Source organism: Linepithema humile, chromosome 1, assembly GCF_040581485.1.
Source record: "Linepithema humile isolate Giens D197 chromosome 1, Lhum_UNIL_v1.0, whole genome shotgun sequence".
Classification (NCBI taxonomy): domain Eukaryota; kingdom Metazoa; phylum Arthropoda; class Insecta; order Hymenoptera; family Formicidae; genus Linepithema; species Linepithema humile.
Genome location: NC_090128.1, coordinates 25,466,927 through 25,486,757, shown reverse-complemented (window position 1 = coordinate 25,486,757; position 19,831 = coordinate 25,466,927). Strand labels below are relative to the sequence as shown.

General features: G+C 41.2%; 1 protein-coding gene across 5 annotated transcripts in view; it reads right to left on the bottom strand.

Annotated features, from left to right (window-relative positions):
• The window catches only part of LOC105678072 (uncharacterized), a 49,495-nt gene that overhangs the window by 2,904 nt on the left and 26,760 nt on the right, over nt 1-19,831 (bottom strand). For 4 of the 5 annotated variants that reach the window (XR_010890714.1, XM_067357099.1, XM_067357104.1 and 1 more), the window contains 9 exons: nt 16,721-16,957; nt 8,516-8,728; nt 3,141-3,373; nt 2,816-3,027; nt 2,490-2,704; nt 2,083-2,289; nt 1,888-2,004; nt 1,489-1,773; nt 748-1,228 (listed from right to left, as the gene is read on the bottom strand). Coding sequence is in view for 4 of the 5 variants with exons in the window: in XM_012377098.2 (XP_012232521.1) it covers nt 748-1,228; nt 1,489-1,773; nt 1,888-2,004; nt 2,083-2,289; nt 2,490-2,704; nt 2,816-3,027; nt 3,141-3,373; nt 8,516-8,728; nt 16,721-16,957 (2,200 nt within the window). In the remaining variant the exon portion in view is untranslated. Of the gene's footprint in view, nt 1-747; nt 1,229-1,488; nt 1,774-1,887; nt 2,005-2,082; nt 2,290-2,489; nt 2,705-2,815; nt 3,028-3,140; nt 3,374-8,515; nt 8,729-9,307; nt 9,524-16,720; nt 16,958-19,831 lie in introns of those variants that run through there. The other variant, XM_012377100.2, reaches the window with a different exon arrangement.

Genomic DNA, 19,831 nt, shown 5'->3' with positions numbered 1-19,831 from the left:
GGTGGACTAGACAATCTTGTGGGATTCTTTCGCTCTTTCCCTGACGCTACATCTTGGATCTCGCAACTTGCTTACACCAATGTTTCTCAATTTCACATTTTCGGTCACTAATCACTCCTCGCATCATCTACTCTCATTTCCAATGCTCACAAAGAGACAAACAATTTTCGCCTTTTTACAGATTTTTTTTAAGTTTCTAGGTGACCATATATATGTGAGTTATGTTAAGAATTGGAGAACCATTGGTTTAGTTGAAGACAACAAATTGAAGGAAATTAGAAACGTCTCCTTTGCAAAAGCATAATTTGAGGCTACGTTTTAAAGTAAGTACGGGCTAAGTTACAGAAAGCTTAATGATCAATGAATGAAGGGGCGTACAGTACTATTATCTTTGCATAGTCTCATCCATACATGGTATTGCGAGATGTTAGAGAACTCGTTTGTTACATCGGGACTCGTCGCCCGAGACATGTACACGCGGTTTTTCAGTAAGCAAAAATCATTCTCTATAAAAGAAATACAGATTACAATGCAGCATTTACGTATCGCAAGTTAGGAAGAAAACAGAGGATAGAAAGTAGATCAAACAAATACAAAGCGATACAATGTACAGATCCGGTCGAACGTCGTCTATGTATATCAGAGTGCGCTACGGTATCATCAGAGACAGAGAAAATACACGGGCCGAAGATCGGACCCGATCGGATCGGAGATCGCTCGGGGTTCGTTCGACGCGCCGCTTCTTACCTGCGTATCAGTATAACGACCGTCGTGATCACCGCGGCGAGGAACACAAAGCCGCCGAACACTCCTAGGGCGATCACGGCGCCCAGATTCAGCTTGGCTTGATGGGCGCCGCTAGGCAGCTCGGCGCTATCCACTCGGAAGGGACCGGACGGTTCCGGCACAGCCGCATTGATTCCCGCCTGAGCGTGATCCACGCCGCTTCCGGATATCTCGTTGTCCTGCGGATGATCGCTGCCGGCATCGTTCGCCACCGACGAAGACGGCGCGTGTTTGTTTAGCCCGATGCTCGGCCTCCTCGAGACGGTCTCTCTCACCGTTGCGGGCAATTCCGCAGTGTTGCCCACGTTCTTCGGCGGCAGCGAGGTGCTAGTGCTGACCGTCGACGTGCTCGTTGTGGTCCTGATTCTCGGGGTGAGGTACGGCCGAATTTTCTGAGTCGATGGACGCACTGTTGGTCGCGTAGGAACGCTTGTTCGTTGTTCTTTTAATAAAAAAAATTCGTGCGTTGAATAAATATATAATATATAATATTTTGTAACAATTTTTAAATATTTACATTAATTTTAATCAAACAATTATTATTATAATTAATCAGCGCTACTTTGACGTTTCTGTTTTATACTTTTTGTTATTGAATTTTATGAAACTACTAAAAATATCTCATTTCTAATTATATTTATTGCTTTAGACTATGCACAGAATTATACTATCACTACTTATTTTCATTAGAAAGTTAAATACCTGTGCAAGTGGGTGGGACGTGATCGTACAATCCAGTAGCTAAACAGAGTATTTGCCGGACACCATCGAGCTGATAGCCTTTGTCGCACGTGTAAGTGACGATACTGCCGACCAGCAGACTTTGATTGAAGTTATTCCGTGCCGGAACATTTTTGCCTTTGTTGCCATCGTCTATTCGGATGGAACTGTGCGCGACCGTGGCCGGTGGATCGCAGCGAACCGGCTCGCATCGCGGCGGCGGACCGTTCCAACGTTCGTCGATGTCGCAGGTCAACCGGGCGCGACCTGCACGATTACAGATACATTTGTAAACATTTTCTCGCAAGATTTATTTGACGATTGACGCAAGATGCTTTGCAAGATTCTACGTGTTCAGTCGCGATCGACCGTAATGCTCACCGGTCATCTCGTATCCCTCTTCGCAGGAGTAAAGCACTTGGCTGAGGTAACTGACGGTGTTATTGATGAGCGTGTAGCCACCGTGTTCTATGCTCGCGGGATAGCCGCACTCAATACCTAAAACGATCAGAGCGCATTGTGCTGTGAGTCGCGTCCGTGATAATTTCAGTGCGGTTTTCTTCGACGATCGCTTACTTTTGCACACCGGCGGAAACTCGTTGTAGAAACCGGTGTCGAGGCAAGTGCGAGTCGCCGGCCCGATCAGAAGGCTGCCCGCGTTACAACTGTACTCCACCGCCGCTCCGACTTCGTACACGCCACTGGAAATCCTGGTGGACGGGCCAGTGGACACTATCATCGTGGAATTCGGCGGCTGCTCGGGTCTGCCGCAGGCCCGTGGTTCTAAGAGAGCAATATTATTATTATTTCAATAAAAAATGGACGGACAATGCTTCTGTAATAAAATGCATACGAGCATAGCGGGGAAACAAATCAGGTAAAATTAATTTCGCATAAAGTAATTGCAAATTGATAACAAAACGTTATCAAGATGAAAAATTCTAACAATATGGTAATACAATAAAAAATACAATTAAACTTACGATGCTGACAGATGAAATTAAGCCGGGCTACGCAAGGTGTAGCCGACCAAAGCCAGCCTTTGTTGCCGTCGTACCGAGCGCAATTGTTTTCGATGCCTTGCGGCGTGCTCCAGAACGAGACGGACACCTCCTCACCACTTCCGGTCCACCTCCACAACGTCGGATCTTTCTCATCCCTAACCGCGCCCATCCAATACTGACTGGATGTGTCGCTCCTTCGTTAACAATCAAGCAAATTTGTATTAATTATGCTTCAAAGCATTAGTTTTTTAATATTTAAATTTTAATGTTGTTTAAAAATAACTGTTCCGTTCGATTTTGCATACCTATGCCGCCTCCACAGCTCCCACGAAACGAATCCCTGCAGAGCGGGATTACTTTCGTCCACGAGCGTGCCGTCTCGCTTGCGGCAGAAGTTCAGAGCCTCGCCAAACATCAACGGCTGGTGATTGTAAAATATGTAGCACTTGCCGTTGTAGGTCGCCGTAGATCCTGGCGGCTGATCCCGAAATTGAGGACACCTCTCGATCGGCAGAGCCTGCATTTATTTTTCTCATAATCAATTGTGACAGAGGCGAAGAGAAGGGCAGAAGACGTGCTTAATTTTGTCTCGCGATGAGTCCCTGTTATTTTGCATATTACTAAACGTACTTGATCGGTATAGACGAACGCCTCGCACAAGGACAGCTGCACGGGAATATCGGCGGATACTGTCGCCTCGAGGTGCACCGAGACGAAAGCTCCCGGCATCGGCGGGTTGCAAGGCAGGAAGAGGGACTGCCCTTCCTCCAGAGTTCCGGAGAACCGATTGCAAATGGGATTCATTCCCAAGTCCGGCCGATTGTTACCAACGCGAACGACGATGGTGCCGGAGCTGCCATTAACTGTAAATTAAACAAATTACTCGTTAAAACCCAATCGATCAAGTGCACTGCAGTATTTTTATTTCCATCGCATTCTAGATATTATCCAAATTATCGTCGTCTGAAATATATTTCGTGGCGAAATACACCTGTTCGCAATATCCTACAACGTTGGAGTAACGTAGTTTCACCAAAGAAAAACTCTGAAAATTACCGGTTGAGCTCAGAAAGTTGTGGGATGCCTATAATTATTGCGAGTCCACCGAGAGACTGTTTGAGTGTGGCGCGTGTGCGTGTAATTAACGGTATGCACTTACGATACGGGACGTCAGCTTAATCTGTGTCAATACCAAAAATAATTGCACGCCGCCGACAGCCTATTAGATTCAAATTAAAAGATTCCTTTTAGACAGAGTGACTTTCAAGCGATATCATAAGAGCAGGTTTCACAGCTCGCAATGTAGATTTTATCTTATTTCGCCACAACCATGTCATACATCCACCTTTCCTGTTTACATATCCGCACGTCATTAACCGCTCACAATTTTTCCACCCCGCTTTGTTATTTATAGACGGCGGACTCGTGATACTTGTACGTCTGCGGGAAAATTTTCCACTTTCAGACAGGTAATAAAATTGCCGCGAAGAAACCGAGACGCGATCTATTTTTATTTTTTTTTGTACGCGCATCCAGCGATGATCTATGTAAAAAATAAAACGACGCAGAAGCGATGTGGAAACTCTAACCGGACGATATCGCGCCGATGTACTTTCTAAATAATTCAGTCGCGCTGCATCGATATACTCGGATTAATGCGAACCGTCGAATGGGTTCTTTTATTTGCGGTTCCGTTTAAAGGGTTAGAATTCGCGGCGGTCGATTACAAACGTAGTATCTGGACAGATAAAATCATCCCGCCGTGCAGCGCTACATCTTCTGACCGAGAAAGCATTCCGACTGTGACCGTGGCTACGGACAACCGCCCGTTCGTACTCCGCGCAATTACATGCTTTCCACGTTTTGTCCCAGCAGTGACGATCGCAGATCCGAATCCGCGCTTCGCGCAAAGCTCCGTTAAGAGATACGCACACGCGGCACGTCCGTGCGTACGGGCGCTTTCTTATTGCACGCCGTAAACCTCCATTCTCGCCTGTAATGCGTGCGTAGACATGTAGCGCATGAGTGAGGAGCAGCGCCGAGGTAAAGGAGAAACTCCGCGGCGTCGCGAAAGGATTCGAAAGACACTCGGTCGTGAATTGCGCCAAGTGTCACGAGCGGCGAGATAGACCGTGTCAATCATAAGTATTTACGAATAATCACAGTTATTATTTATTAATTTGTTTTGCCAAACTTTTGCCGAGTGACGTTTCCGGTTAAACGTTTGCACGCCGGAAGAGATCACGAGAGTATCTTTCAAAAGTGTCACGCAAAGAAGGTTAATGCGAACGCGCTCGTTTTCTACCGACTGTGAGAACTAAGCTATCATTAAATCGATACTTTCATCTTTATAAAAACTAATTAATTATGCAAAAGTAACTAATTATTCGTATGTAAAATAAAGGATCGCGATTCCGTGTTGGATAAACTTTTAAATAAATTACAAGTTTCTTCAGTTAAAATTTAACAGAAAAGTGAAACTTAATTAGGAAGTGTTGCTTGATTTTAAATATTAAAGAATTCTTTCAGAAATGCAAAGTAGATTTTGTTCTCTCGCGTCGTTCTCAAAATTTCGAAATTGTGTTTTTTAAAATTGCGCACCAAATACATTTATAATAAATCATGCATAATCTGACGCTTAATTTAATTTCTGCAATTAATTGTGCGCGGTGATGAGTAACAATGTACGCAGGCGTCACTAATACACAATAGGTACGAACGGTTTGCTGTCAAAATTAAACGATTCAATTCTCCTTCGCCGCTGGGGCGTAACGTGAAAGTTGCTCCTTCGCGCTGAGAGGCCAAAGTAATTGTGATGCACCGTCCGTTTAATTATAAGCGGCCGTGCGGACTGAAGCCGGCATGAGAATTATCGTCACGTATCTCATCGTTGCTGGGCCGTGACTAAACAGCTACTTAAGATGGGTCACATTATGCCGGCCATTGTTTCCTCGCCATCTCGCGCGGCGAGTCGACTCCGCGCGCGCGTGTCTATCCGCGAGCACAAAGGCTCGCGATCGTCAGTTATCGCATTTGAATAATTCATTTCCCCGATGTGTAGATTATCCAATGCGATTGCCGAGGAAATCGTCGGCAATCCACCTCGCGATTATCCTACCCGCGAAAGCGCCGCTCGAGATTAAGACGCAATCGATTCTTCTCGTCGCGCTCGCATTATTCCAAATCACTTTATCGTTTTCCGATGCATAATCAGGCAAACTTGTTAATTTGCCGAATGGCTGATTCACGTAAGTAAAGATCGAAGTACTCTTACTCGCGAGGAAAAAGCAGCCGAGAACATCTTTCCTGAACAGCGAAACGCTCTCGCTACCTTCGTTTGCGCGAATAGCATCCAACAATTTTTATTATCAGTCATTTGACGGTGAAAGTTTCCCTCATTCAACTGGCCAGCGGTAAGAACAAAGCGAATGAACTTTCGAAACGATAACGCACAGCAGCCTTTATTAGTGAAGAAGCGCAAATGAAATCAGAATATATAACTTATTGATGCGCGAAAGTTTCGTGCTATTAGTGTTGCGGCCGTATCGAAAGTTTTCTTCCTGTGCAGCGATTAAATACTGTCAATTACATCACAAAGTATTGAAAAAATCGAAGCAAAAATAATGTGTATTGCAAACAAACAATGAACAGCCTTATACTTTCGATTAATTTTACGCAGATGTCAATTTCCGAACTTTCGAATTATTTGATGTAAAGTTTGAACTGTGCGAATTGCTTAATCATCTAAAATTTCCGAGCACTAAGTTTGAATCTAACGCCATGCTTAAAGAAAAGAAATTGGCAAAATAATCATATATATTACATATATTCACAAAATCAGACGCTTAGTATTTCGATTTTTATAAAAGCAGTGTACATATATGTAATCATTGTGAATTAAATTTATATTTGAATCTATATTTAATCCGAGAATGATCGCGTGAAGGTTTGTTAGACTCCAGAAATCACTGTAATAATGTAATTAGTTACTTAATGTACTCATTCCATTCTCTTAACATATATTTATGTATTTTTCCGAGTATATATATTTTTCTTCCCAGAAAACAATAAAGAAATCCTATATCCGTAATGTCTGAAGAACACCGCATGCAACTTTCTAAACAAAAAAAACTCGCTACTAATTGCAGATTAAAAGGAAAAAAACTGACGAAATGAATTTAGTTCCAGAGTTTAATGTCTGGCGTAACTTGCCGTTGATTGATGACCGGGCTCGCGTTTCTCGATCAAACGTTGCCGAGGAATGCACGCGGCGTATCCGCGAGAGACGTATCACGATGGTTTTCTAACAATTGAAAGTGGAAAGACTCTCACTTTCATGGAAGAGTTTCTAAATGATCTCGCATGCGAGCAGGGCCTTCGACCGGGTCGGCGGAGAGGGAAGGAAGTGCGAATTTTACGGTGGAGTTTTACGGCTCGTTTACGGTTTGCTGAAAATAGTTTTTTTTTCTCCGCGGCTTTATCGTCCGCAGATGAGATTTATTCGCTTTAAACCGACCGAATTCGAAAGCCGGCAGGCTAATCGATCGTCCACAGCCGCCATTTCAAGTCGACGAGTGCTCGCTGAAGCGTCGCCGATCTCTTCGAGGGTGAATCGCTGCGAGATTTATCGCGACCGGAGAACGCGAATAGACGAACGGCCTTCATACCGACAAGTTTGTCTTGCGATCGCACTTGCTTTGTACCGTTGCGGATAATACGATCCGTGAATCAACTTCGCCAGCGGGCGCCGTTATTTCCAGTAATTACCGGTAATGCCTATTTATCGATAGAAAGTCGAGAAAACGCGCACCGTGGAAACGAAAGTGTCGGACGACCCGACCGGGTATTTACGATATCGCGGAAATTCTATCGCAACAATGAGCCACGCATTAGAATTCATATTGGAGGAGTTTACCGTCAGCGTTCATCGGCAGCAACATCGCTGCAAGAACGGGACGCCTCGCGGCAAATTGCAGTGGATGGCTCTTTACAACTGTTTTTTTTTTTTGCTGATTTAAATCGAGCGGTATTATAACGAGCGTCGATTCAATACCGAGATTGAGACACTGTGAAAAGAAACAGGTATCGCGATTTGAGAGTGGATCGTAAAATTACGAACGGCAAACGGTCCAATTATTGCGGCCATCGCGCGATAGTTTGTTAGTTTTTTTATGCTAGATGAAGGATCTTTTAACGCCGCAAATCTTCTGAACTAGAAAGAAACCGTCGGTCATTCCGGTCAATCCGAGGCTGTAATTTAAAACAGAGCGAATCGTTGCTTAAAGACCGCAATTGCAAATATAAATTTTTTGCGGTTATAATACTTATTACTTCGTTCAGCATTGAGCAAGAGAAATGCTAATACATTTTTTTTTTTTTTATTCGTACGTTAATATTAAATTTAACAAACTTTATTACATAACGGTTCTTAGATATTCAATCAAACATAGCAAGCAAGAAAATAAATTATGGAATGCGTTATAACATATGTGACCTAGCCGAATACTGTGTTAAATCATCATTTTATTAAATGCATCAAACATTTCGATAATTTTTTAATGTTTTTCCGCGATGGAAACAAAAAATTGACAAGTGTAAATTAAAACGCAGAAAACATTACTGAAGCAATAAATCTAGCAAAACTTTTATCTAGCAAAACTTTTATCTAGCAAATTCATTATATTATATAAAAAAATATTAAATTGCACAAGAAAAACAATAAAGATATGGCATAATATATACTATAAGTTCTTCTGATTAAATGTAATCGTCATTAATAGGTAGAATATATAATCTTCTCCTTTAAACATGATTCTAAATTATCTAAAATTATCCGTTACTTGTAAAAAATGATATTTTTATGGAACGCGCACTAAGCCAGCGTACATTAAATGCGACGATAGGACTTGGAATCATCGCTTATGATTTGTAAAAATTCTCTCACTGCACAAAACGGTAAATTCTCACAAACAGCAAGGCGCTGAGAAATATACGGTATTACTTACCGCAACACGGTTTGCCGAAGTCCAGACGCACCAGCTGCACCATGTACGGCTCCAGCAGGTTTACGTACCACCACGGCTTGTGCTCGAGCCTCGTCAAGGTGCAGGTTTGCGGCGTGTAAATCTGGCCGCTGCTTCCGTCGACGGCGCGTTGCGGAATTCCGCCGTCCATACTGCTGGACTGCATCGGTGCTTTGCCGCCGGCCACGTTCAGAACTGCGATGAAAAATTAATACAATTGATATTACATCCGCACGTCATGTTTGTTAATTGATACATTGATGTAGGCTACTTCCGCAAGTACCGGAAGATGATTAATCTTCTTCGCGCAACGATTGTCACAATCGAATTTATGATTCAATGTTCACGATGTGTAAAGTTCTACACGATTAGATTAATATCAAGAGGCTCGACAACATCTTGTGCCTAAATGTATAATACAAACATTCGTTAAGCACGTTGTTAACAAAGAAATCATTGTCGCACAGGAATCGCATAACCTTAACGAAAAATAGTTGTCAAATGTCTTGCATTAAAAATTCCTTATAAAATTTTCATATAAACTGCTGTAGTTACAAAATATATATATACGACGTCTGGAAAATGTTTTTATGAATTCATATAAAAAAACACAGTCGTATCTCACGCAAAATCACGCACAGTAAACAAATATGTGCAACTTAACCTATAAATTCAGCGTGCCGGGCGGTAATAACTGTTTCGCGTTTTTATGCTGCACAGGAAGAATTAATTTTATTTCCGTAATTAAGCAATAATATTTCGCAAACTACTCACCCGAAATAAATAATTCTAACCATATTTAAAAGTGTTAGAATTTTATCTTTCAAATGCGACTCGTCCGCTGCGATTTTTCTGTGCGAATATATACATTTCTATCATCGTATCCCGAATGAATGTCGATTTCGGCCGAAGCCGACGGCAGTCGCATGGCCGAAGCAGTCTGCGACGATGCGACTGTGTGTTCTATATAGGGCAATGACCTATATATAACACGTGGTCTACTACTCCCGTTCAGCCGATCAGCTGATCCGTAGTACCGTAATAGTTACAAAACTTCCGCGTTCCGCGCGCACGACACACGCACACACTCAAAAGCGGTGTCGGATTTTTAAAACGTTAGAATTCGGCGAAAAATTGACGTAGCGACTCGCGGTAAAAAGCAGTATTCTGTGCTTCGCGTTCCGCACATGCATATGCTCAGTATATATGCTCTTATCATGACACGTATATATGTGTAGATAAAATATAAAACAGTAGATTATAAAATATAAAGAGATCTCATCTGGCAGTTATAGAATACAATTAGAGTGCATATCTGCGAAGGGATTGTAATTAAAAAATCAGAATCCGCGTATTTTATTCTTAGAATTTAACACGTGTTTTTTAATTTTTATTTCAAAGAAATAAAAAAAATCTTTTTTTCTACATGTATATAGCGCGTAATAATATAACATTTTAATTAACAAAGAGAATGACAAGCACGAAACAGATATTTTTTGCGTCAATGAATCACTAGTCATTTTTTATCAAGCTTTACTAACTTCTTTTTAATAGATACGAAGAGTTCTATTAAAATTTTCATTAACAAGTACGTTATAGTAGAAGACAGGCGTGAGATTGTACATCACGTATCGCACGCAGCTAAATATATTATCCGTTTTAAAGGTAATCTATATTAAGGGAGGCGTGATTATACGGCAAAAACGGACGCGACAGATGATCGCATCGGTCGCGCATTCGCATGTATGCAACCGTGCTAGCCATTTTTTTTCCTCACGTCAAGTGCATGCTTCGATGACGCGACGATAACTGCATGTGAGAAAATTGCCGTAACTCATTGCCATATCCGTTCGATAAAAAGAAGGTCGGCCATGAGCTACCGCCGCCGCACGGGTGAATAGCCGTACGGCACGCAGATGCAGACGATTTGGCCATCCGTGATCGCCAGAAGTTTTGTGCAGCAAGTGCCGTGCATTCGTGTACACAAGTTGGCGGCCTTGCGGTAGTTTTACTGTACCGTAACGTGAGAATTTTATCGGTGTTAATGCGTTGGTGCAATGCCGACGACGGCGGCGGCGCGCGTCAGTCTTAAGACGCTTGCCTCGATTATGTCTAATCGAAATGACAGCCAAGGATACGATCGGTATCCTTTATTGTAGGATTGACTAATCAGACAAGCCCATGAATTGCTCACGCTGCAAAAGCATCACGTAGAATAATGGTGGTTGATTGCGCTCGAGACGGACGAGTCATTTCGCGACCCAGTATCGTCCATTTGACATCTTTTGCGAGATCGAGCTACGCTATTTTACGGTCAATTTATATTTTTCTGACTTATTGTTTCATGACCTCTTTCGTCGTCGTAAAGTCAAGCAGCAAACTGAATGCATGGCACTTTAAGAGAACTTGGTAAGTGTCATGTACGAAAAGCAGACGGGTGAGATATCGAATTTAATTTCTGTCGTAAAATATTTATCAATGATTTATGTGAGGATTATTGCCGTACAACTTTATCGCGTATTATTTCATACTATTATACAATGTCAGAAATAATGTGTGTTAATACAGATTTCTCACGTATGTATGTAATATTCTTCACGGCCGGGATAATCTATAAATTACTTGATGTAAGCATTTCATGGCGCCGTTCAGAGGTATCTCGTATGCGTTTCTGCATGCAATCTGTTACCACGGCCCCGAAGTATCTCGCGGAATCTTCCGCGGAACAATCGAGAGATGCGCCAAGTCCGCTCGGCGAACGGATCGCATGCAGAAGACCGGTGCGCAAACAAAAGAATGTCTGAAAGTTCGCCCGTACGCGTCGAGCGCATCTGCAAGATACCCCCGTGATAAGCGCGTTGCGAAATACCGGCCAGGTTTATTCGGTAAGGTTAATCTTCTTTAATTGTACACCGCGTCCGTGCGGAAGAAAATTCGCCGGCCGTAGGAAAAACTTGCACAATCGGTTTTAGGTCAGCGAATGTTTCTGAAATTAGTGCTCAAGTATAATTACGGATACAAAAAAAAATCGAGTTCATCGTTCTTGAACTTTAACAGTGCGTTCAACGTTTCAAAGCCTCTCACGAAGGTTGAAAATAATCCTTCGGTTGCGACACGCGAAAATTCTCGGAAATGTCGATAAAAATGCATTGTAAACATATGTGAAAATTCGTTATTCTTACAATCGGTGCGCGTGCGTTCGTGTCAGTCGTGTCTGTCGTGCGCGGATATCTTAACAAAGCAATCGAGATTCCGACGGGTAGGCGTAGGTTCGACACATAAAACGATAATCAATGCATTCTCGACCTAAACCTACATACTAGCTAGCGCCCCCCCCCTCCCCCCCCCTCCCCCCCCATGAAAGTCCGCGTATGCCGCGCACGTTCCCACAAGTACGTATACGTACGCCGTGCCTACCTCATAATTTACAGTTATTTCTTATACACGCGAACGCGAAAGGTTTTTACGCTGCCGTATCGTTTCCGTTGATATCGCATAACGAGGTATACGGAAACCGTATAGGCGTAGGGAAACCGTCCAATTGCGTGCACTTCCGACGCATCATTGTAATCACGCGCAATATTGAATATGCACGAATAAATTGTTTTCGCGATTTTTATAATACAATTGATATTTCACATGACTCCAATATTTGTAAGAGAGAGAGAGAGAGTTGATATTTTTATCGAAAATTTCATAGAAATAATTGTCGATTCAAGAAAAATAAAGATAATGAGAAAATTGAAATGTCATTTTATGATTAATAACGATAAAGCCGGTTAAATCTAAAAAAAAAATTTTTATTGCAAGTTTAAGATAAAAATTAAGATTATTTTTAAATATATATTAATTGTGAATCGTATAATTTTTTATTTTGACAGAGTAGCGCTGTTTTATTCCAATATAAGATACATCTATAAAATCAATTACTTAACCGCTTTGTATTTGATTGTTTTTCATTGCAAAACACAATCTGGCTAGTCTGACTGTCGAGACGAGGCATACTAATCGCTCATATATTCTTGTGTGCCATATTCCTAATACGTGATGAGAATACCAATGACATAAATATATTCCAGACGCAGCAACTGTTAACGTTCGTCTCATAAAATTGCTAGTTTTAAAATTGCAAGTTTACTAAACCGCTTTTATATTATGATAATAATATGCAACAAGTGCTCTAGCAACTTATGTCTTCTGCATTATGCGCGGCACGATTCGACGTAAAATCAGGAAGTTCAATTCTATATTGAATACCTGAAGAAGAAAGTGCGACTTCACTTTCGCAAAATACTGTTTATGGGTTTTTAAAATAAAAAAAAAAAACAGGAAACGCTTCATAGGGGCCAACGCCGACTTTATGTCTGACTGAAAGTTTTACTATGCTGTATACAGGACGATGAACGCGATTGCTACAGTGTGTAATCTTTATAACTTGAAATATTTCTTTATAACTTGCATTAAATTTTAGACAAAATTTGGAACATTTTTGAAACGAAAGCAAAAGATGAGACGCCTGAAATCGAGACTAGTCAAAAAAAGTCATAAAAGTGAAATAAATGTGCTTTGATGTAACAAGAATTATAACCCTATTGAAGCGAAGAAATAAACGTTCAGCATCTCACACGGAGAGCAAAATATTATGAAGTATAGAATATTATAATATAAGAATATTATAATATAAGAATATTATAATATAAGAATATTATATTATAAAAAATTATGTTAATATATTAATATGCACACTGGATATAATAATACTTATATAAAAAATTATTATGGACTGGATATTTATTAAATGGATAATAAAATTTTTTATTTAAATATATTACTAAGATAAAAAAATTAAGAGCAACAATTCAAAATTTTAGATCTAGAGTACTTTGTAAATTTGCAAAAACTTGATTTGTCTTAAATCTCTGAATCTGAGTGTTTAAAGTTGAAAAGAAAGCTTCACGATAGATATAATATCAAAATCTTTTTGCGATCTTATCAATCGGATATCACGCCGAGTCGCAAATAAATTTTCTGCAGAATTAGCGCACGTTTATTGTGGAAGTTGAACGAGAAGCACGCGTTCGAAAAGTCAAGTTTACGCACAGCTGCGCAAGTGGCAACCTCCTCTCGCGGTCGGCGGATCACGAGAAACTGTTGCGACCGTCTTGGGTGGGCAGTCGAGTAATTTCGCGCAAACATTACCTCGCGCGCACGCTTACCTCGCAATCGTCGAAACGACGACGAGAAGACGCCCGGTTATTGCCCGGCGCAAGAAATGTCGACGCCATTACAACGTCATTAATCTGTTGTACGGTATTTCCTCTTGCCTCGGGAAATAGGTAGTAAAAAATTACCGCAGGAATGCGCAGGATCCTGCTCTACTAAAATACCGAATCCTGAACCATTCGATTCGTGATTCTGAACTGGTTCGGCCTGTCGACATGGACATCCAATGGAAACACTAATTTTAAATCCCATATTTTCTAATATGATACGAAAATTTCTTTATGAAACATTTACAAAAGTTATTGTAGATAAATCATTACAATGTCGAAGCTATTTATCATCTAAAGAAGATTCGCACAAATAGTAATCATGATACACACACAAACACATTGTGCAATATTTTTTTCTTGAAATTCTCAACCTAATTTTTATTTTAAATAATATCATTTGCGTGTTGTACGACAGTTAATTAAAAACACAATTTGTTTTCATATAAAATAAATTTGCCCCCATTCTGCAATTAATAGTAATAATTAATGTAAAGATGTTAAAAGGGCAAGGTGCTTTAAATCCCCGAAATATATTTAAAAATATTCATTGATTCTTTGTATTGTAATATATGTAAAGTGCCAAAAAAGCATTATATCGCTGAGTTTATTAGCGCGAAACATACATGCAATTAGTTGCAAAATAATACTATTTAAATAAAATTAATCTCACTAGAGCATTGTATTAAAAAAATAAAATAAGTTTTTAATTCTATATAAAGATTAAATTAAAAAAAAAATAGAATGATCAGTATAAATATACTAAAAGATCAAAAACCGAGGATAATTGGCAATATTATCATAGAAGAACCGTGAAAATATTTGAGTTCGGAAAGTCATTAAAAATTTCAATATACAGACCGTGAAATATGAAAATGATTCCAGAGATAATCTAGGTCAAGACCATTTTACTTATAACTGTCCCTTTTTGCTCTAATCAGTTGAAAACCCCGTGACTAATAATTTTGTCCTAGTAACAATGCATCGTTTAAATATATCTAGGATATAAATGTGCGCTGGGACAAAAACTGCGCGTGCATCGTCATCATCGATCGGCACGGTTATAATTATACTTCATCGGCTTTATCAAATTATTTGTATCCAACGTTATTTTCACAGATATAATTTGATTTTAACGTCAAAGTATGATGTGTATTATTATTAAAATTTGGCGAATAGAGCATATAACAAATTAATTTTTTCTTTTTTGCGTTTTGGTTGCTTCGCGCCGTGAAGTCTTCGCGAACATCGGGGCGTATTGACATCGTGCACTCGTAATCCGCGCGACCCACTTCCGCCCACATCGCGGCGCCGATTCCCGTGGTCCTGGACCAGTTCGGCCTGTCGTCGAGCTCACGGAGCGTGACCGTGAGATCTCATCATGAGCGATTCTCTCCGATCATGCTCTTTCACTTCAATACATTTCGCACGAGAACACGTGCAAGAATTGCTGAGAGGAAGAACGACAGGCACTTCCGGAGATAAATGCATTTCATTCTATCACCGGCTAATTGCACAGTTTTCTGTCGAAAAAGAATGAGGTCGGTTCGCGGTTTAAATACGTCCTCGCCAATCTTAGTTCTACTTCTTCTGTGAGCGAAAATCAAGGGGCAATTAAATAAAAAGTGAAATAAGCAAAGTAAGAACATGAATTCATAAATTTTGTAGATAATTTAAATTAAAAAAAATGCTCTCTTCTTAATGCAGATATTTTGAAATGCAAATTTCTATCCGGAAGCATTTGACGATTGTGGCGTGTTTGCTTGAGAATTGAAGGAAGGAGAATCACCTCATTCTTGAAATGATTAATCGCAAGACTAGAAAATACATTCCGTGCTAAAATAATTGCATGCACGCAACATGCACGGAATGCGAGGCATCCACTATCGATCGAATCTTTTGCCAATAAGAGGCACAGATATTAGCATGCGCAAAACGTACGTGAAAAACACGTGAGATATTCATGAAATAAACAAGTCGTTAACGGGCGCGGTGACCATTTTGAGCTCGACAGGTTTCATCGGCAGCGGAAAATTAGCATTCTATGCCGCATAAAATAAACCAATCATTTCGCTTAACTTAATGTGCATCCGGTTGCACGTACGTGATGAAATAAAGGCAAATTTACGATCGAGATAAACGGTGAATGACGACAGAAAAGATGACATGAGATGAAAACGTCGCAAAAACGCGTGAAAACGTTCTGCGAGGTCGTCTGAAGAACGAGGTAAATTCGTCCGGGCACAGGCCCAAGGACAAACGGAGAGCCTGACGAATCTGTGGCCGAGGAATGCGTGTGAGAAGGTTGGGAAGGCCGCGGGCGCTCTTAGATGGTAACAGGTTCAGAGTTAACGGTGCACTGCCCCCACTGGCTGCTCGTCGGCATACCATTTCTTGCGGCATCGTCGTTGCCGAGCCTGCTCGGTCAAGGACACGTGAAATCGGGTCACTTGCCTTCCCAAAATGTAAATTCATCGCAACTTCATCCGGCCCTTATTGACTATTCGCGATAAATTGCAAAATTTCGAACGATTCCCCCGCCAAGATTTCTTTCTATACGAGAAACGTCTCCATCTTACCGAGTCCATTAAACTCTAACGCTTTAAATTTGTGTCAGAAACGAGCAGAGAATCGGAGTTAAATTTGCGTGATTCAAATTAAACAAATCGATCAAATCAAAATAAAATCAAAAAAGTTTACATATGATAATAAAGTGTTATAATTTTAATCTTACTTTTTTCTATAGTTTATCAATATCAATATTTTGATCAGATTTTGTCATGATTTATAATTAAGATATAAGACGTAAATTCGACAGCATAATTTCGTGAAAAAAAAAAAAGAATTGTTTCCAACATGTAAAATAAGAATGTCAGAAAGCAATTTTACGAGCGTCGAGAGATGCATGGTTACTTACCGCAGAAGGGCACGCCTTCCGGCGTCCACGTGCCGTCGGCCTGGCATTCCCTTCTCGTCGGTCCGAGCAGCTCGAATCCTCGTTCGCAGGAATACGTGGCTACAGTGCCCTCCGGTAACGCGGTGTCCTTAAGCAGGGCATCCTCCTCGTCTATCACGTCATCGATGTCTGTGCCGGTGAAACGAACGCTGCTGTGCGCCGGTGCGCCTGGATAACCACATCCGGCGCCATTGGTGCCTGCAACACGATTATTATCCTGTGATTATCGCCGGGTTTTCCGTGAGTAACGGAGGCGCGTGTGTTATTTGATTTGCGATTTAAATCAATGCGAGAACTTTGTATTTTAATTAATTTTGCAACTGGCTTTACATCATTGTTCTTATTTACATCATTATGCCTCAGTAGAATGTTAATGCGGGAATTGTCTGAACACTGAGTAGACCTAGTTCCTGAAAGTTTCACTTCGTGTGCCCTCGTATGACGACGACCCGAGTTATCGAGAACGACGCGCTAATTAATGCAGATCGCTCTAAATTCCCTTTCTAACGCCGATCCGTCGCGCGTTATCGATTCCACCGTAATCGCGTGTCTATGGGAGATTATATGTATAAATGAAGTAAATTGCTTTCCGCGGCTCGACCGGACTTTTGGAATGAGTTTCTAGAAATGCAGAATATGCGAAATAACACCATTCCAATCCCATCCTTCCATACTCGATAATCACGCACCTTTTTCTTAAACGATCGTGCACGGTTTCACCGCGTTTTTCTCGCCGATCACGTTCAATCGTGCGCGTCCGTTTCACGGGGCAAAATTGCCTGAAATACCAGCGCGCGAATTATCGCGCGCAGGCTGTTAGAGCCTCGCGAAGGATACACTCTTGGCTATCTGCGCGATTCAATCTCTCGTGACTAATTGCACGAATAATGCAACGCGTTTTCTGGCCGGCCATCGCGGGCGCTAGGCGAGAGTGCTTCTCAATCTCCTCGCCGTATCGAAGACACGCAACCGCACATCATCACGCACCGAGAGCGCATCAACCATACACGATGCAAGGCGGGACGTTGCCTCATCGGATTGCCGCTGCCGTTTTCAAGCCGATGATTTCAATGGGCGGCGAGTCTCGTCACCTTCCTGAGCAAAATGCTCAAATCACCGGCGCAACCTAGCAGCTTTACGTTATCCTCGCACGGAACAGAGTTTCAATTATGTAACCCGTATCGTCCCTTGCACAACGAAAGCGAGCACAGGAAACCAGCACTCTCGTAAGTGCTTTACACTGCTTTTGCTTTTTCCTGCGACGGATGAAAGAAAAACGCAGGTTCGGTCTAAGTACACATCCGTTGCCGGCAATTACGCAAGATGTTGCGAAATGAGGCAAGTTTATGATCCCGGAGGTGCCTCGTATACAGTATGATTTTTAGACATTAAACGGTTATTACAGTGCAAAAATAAATATGAAAGATAATGCTGAAGAAAGACCACTTGGGAAACTGACGGAGAATGCAAATCCAACGCTGGCTTTTGGAATTAACTTTTCTCAACGAGGATATTGAGAGAGATCGGTATTTTTTACAATCTGCTAAACTTCATAATCAGCATTTGAGTAATTTTGCATCGAAAGTTCTAAAATCGAAATAAAAATAGAAAAAAAAATTAAATTTACTTCAAATTGCTCGACGAACATTTCGGTGTTACTTTTGCTTCTACAATTTGATTCGCGAAGAAATCTCCATTTTCAATATTTCATAACTCGAGAATTATTAGTATCTCTTGTAACACTCTCATTATCGGTAATAACAATCAATTTCATATTCCACAGGTTTCACCTGTGTGTTTATTTTCCAACAATTTTGACTTCTATGTATAACTATGATGCGTACTTCAACCTTATGATTGAAGATGCAGAAACGCTCACATAGCAGACCCTGATTATACTATGCCCTTCCGTCTCGTCACGTTTCACCGGGCACGCGGGCAGAAATAAACGCAGAAACACACACACACACACACACACACACACACACACACACACACACACACACACACACACACATGCGCGCGTGTGCTCGACGCAACCCGCTATCATGGCCAACCCTGTCATTTACGTGCAGTACACGCGGCTGCCAGGCGATCCAGAGTGCAAAAGTGCAACATACCGAATTGCCGCTCAACGGTCGCCGCGAAGAAGCGAAGGATGTGAGTAAAACGCCGGTGAGATACGTAACGGAAGCGATAATGCAAGCGACTCGCATCCTGCGGCGATCGCGCAATCGTCTAGGAAGTCATCGGCTATGCAGGCGCGCGTTATCGTGTGTGCCAATCCGAAATATGGTCTCCGAGGGAAGTAAACTTCAACGGCTTGGCAAATTTCACTCGTCATCTTGCGTAACTGCCGTCGCACTCTATTCTTTATTCCGTCGGCTATTCGTCCTTTCTAGACTGAAAGGAATTTGGCGCACGCACAAATCGCGTGCAATCGCGCATTCGTCCGACGAGCGAGTTTTTTCTCACGAATTGTACAGGATACGTGAGTTCCATTCTAATTTGTTCAATAGATTCTTACGAGAAATATTCGCCGATTATTTTTCCTTAACTCTGACGAGACTCAATATATTTATAAAAATAACAAAAATAATTCAGTTTCTGTAAATATGAAAATTTAAGGAATGAAATTATCCTTTGTGTCTACATTATCTGTTCGATTTATCTGCTTAAGTAGTACAAGTTTTGTATTACTTTTTATTTTGAAATGTTGTAATACATATTCTATGACTGTCTTCTATTAAATATCTAGATCTTTTATTACGGCCTTCTTACTTGCTGCTTGTTATTTTTCTTTCACATTAACTCGCGTTTGCATCAATTCGCAGCGATGCGAAACATAGTAAAATGCTTTTTGAGAACATTGCATAAGAGCCGCGCGCGAATCGCGTGCAAAACGCAAATCTCGAGCATTTCTCATCAAATATACACAAGTATACGAGCCCGATCTTATATCAGTGAAATCACCTCATATCTCGACTTGCGTTGGTGTTTTGCAAATCCAAGTAACGACGGAAGGCAGACGCGTCGAATATAACGAAATTGTAGAAATGCAGCGCAACTGCA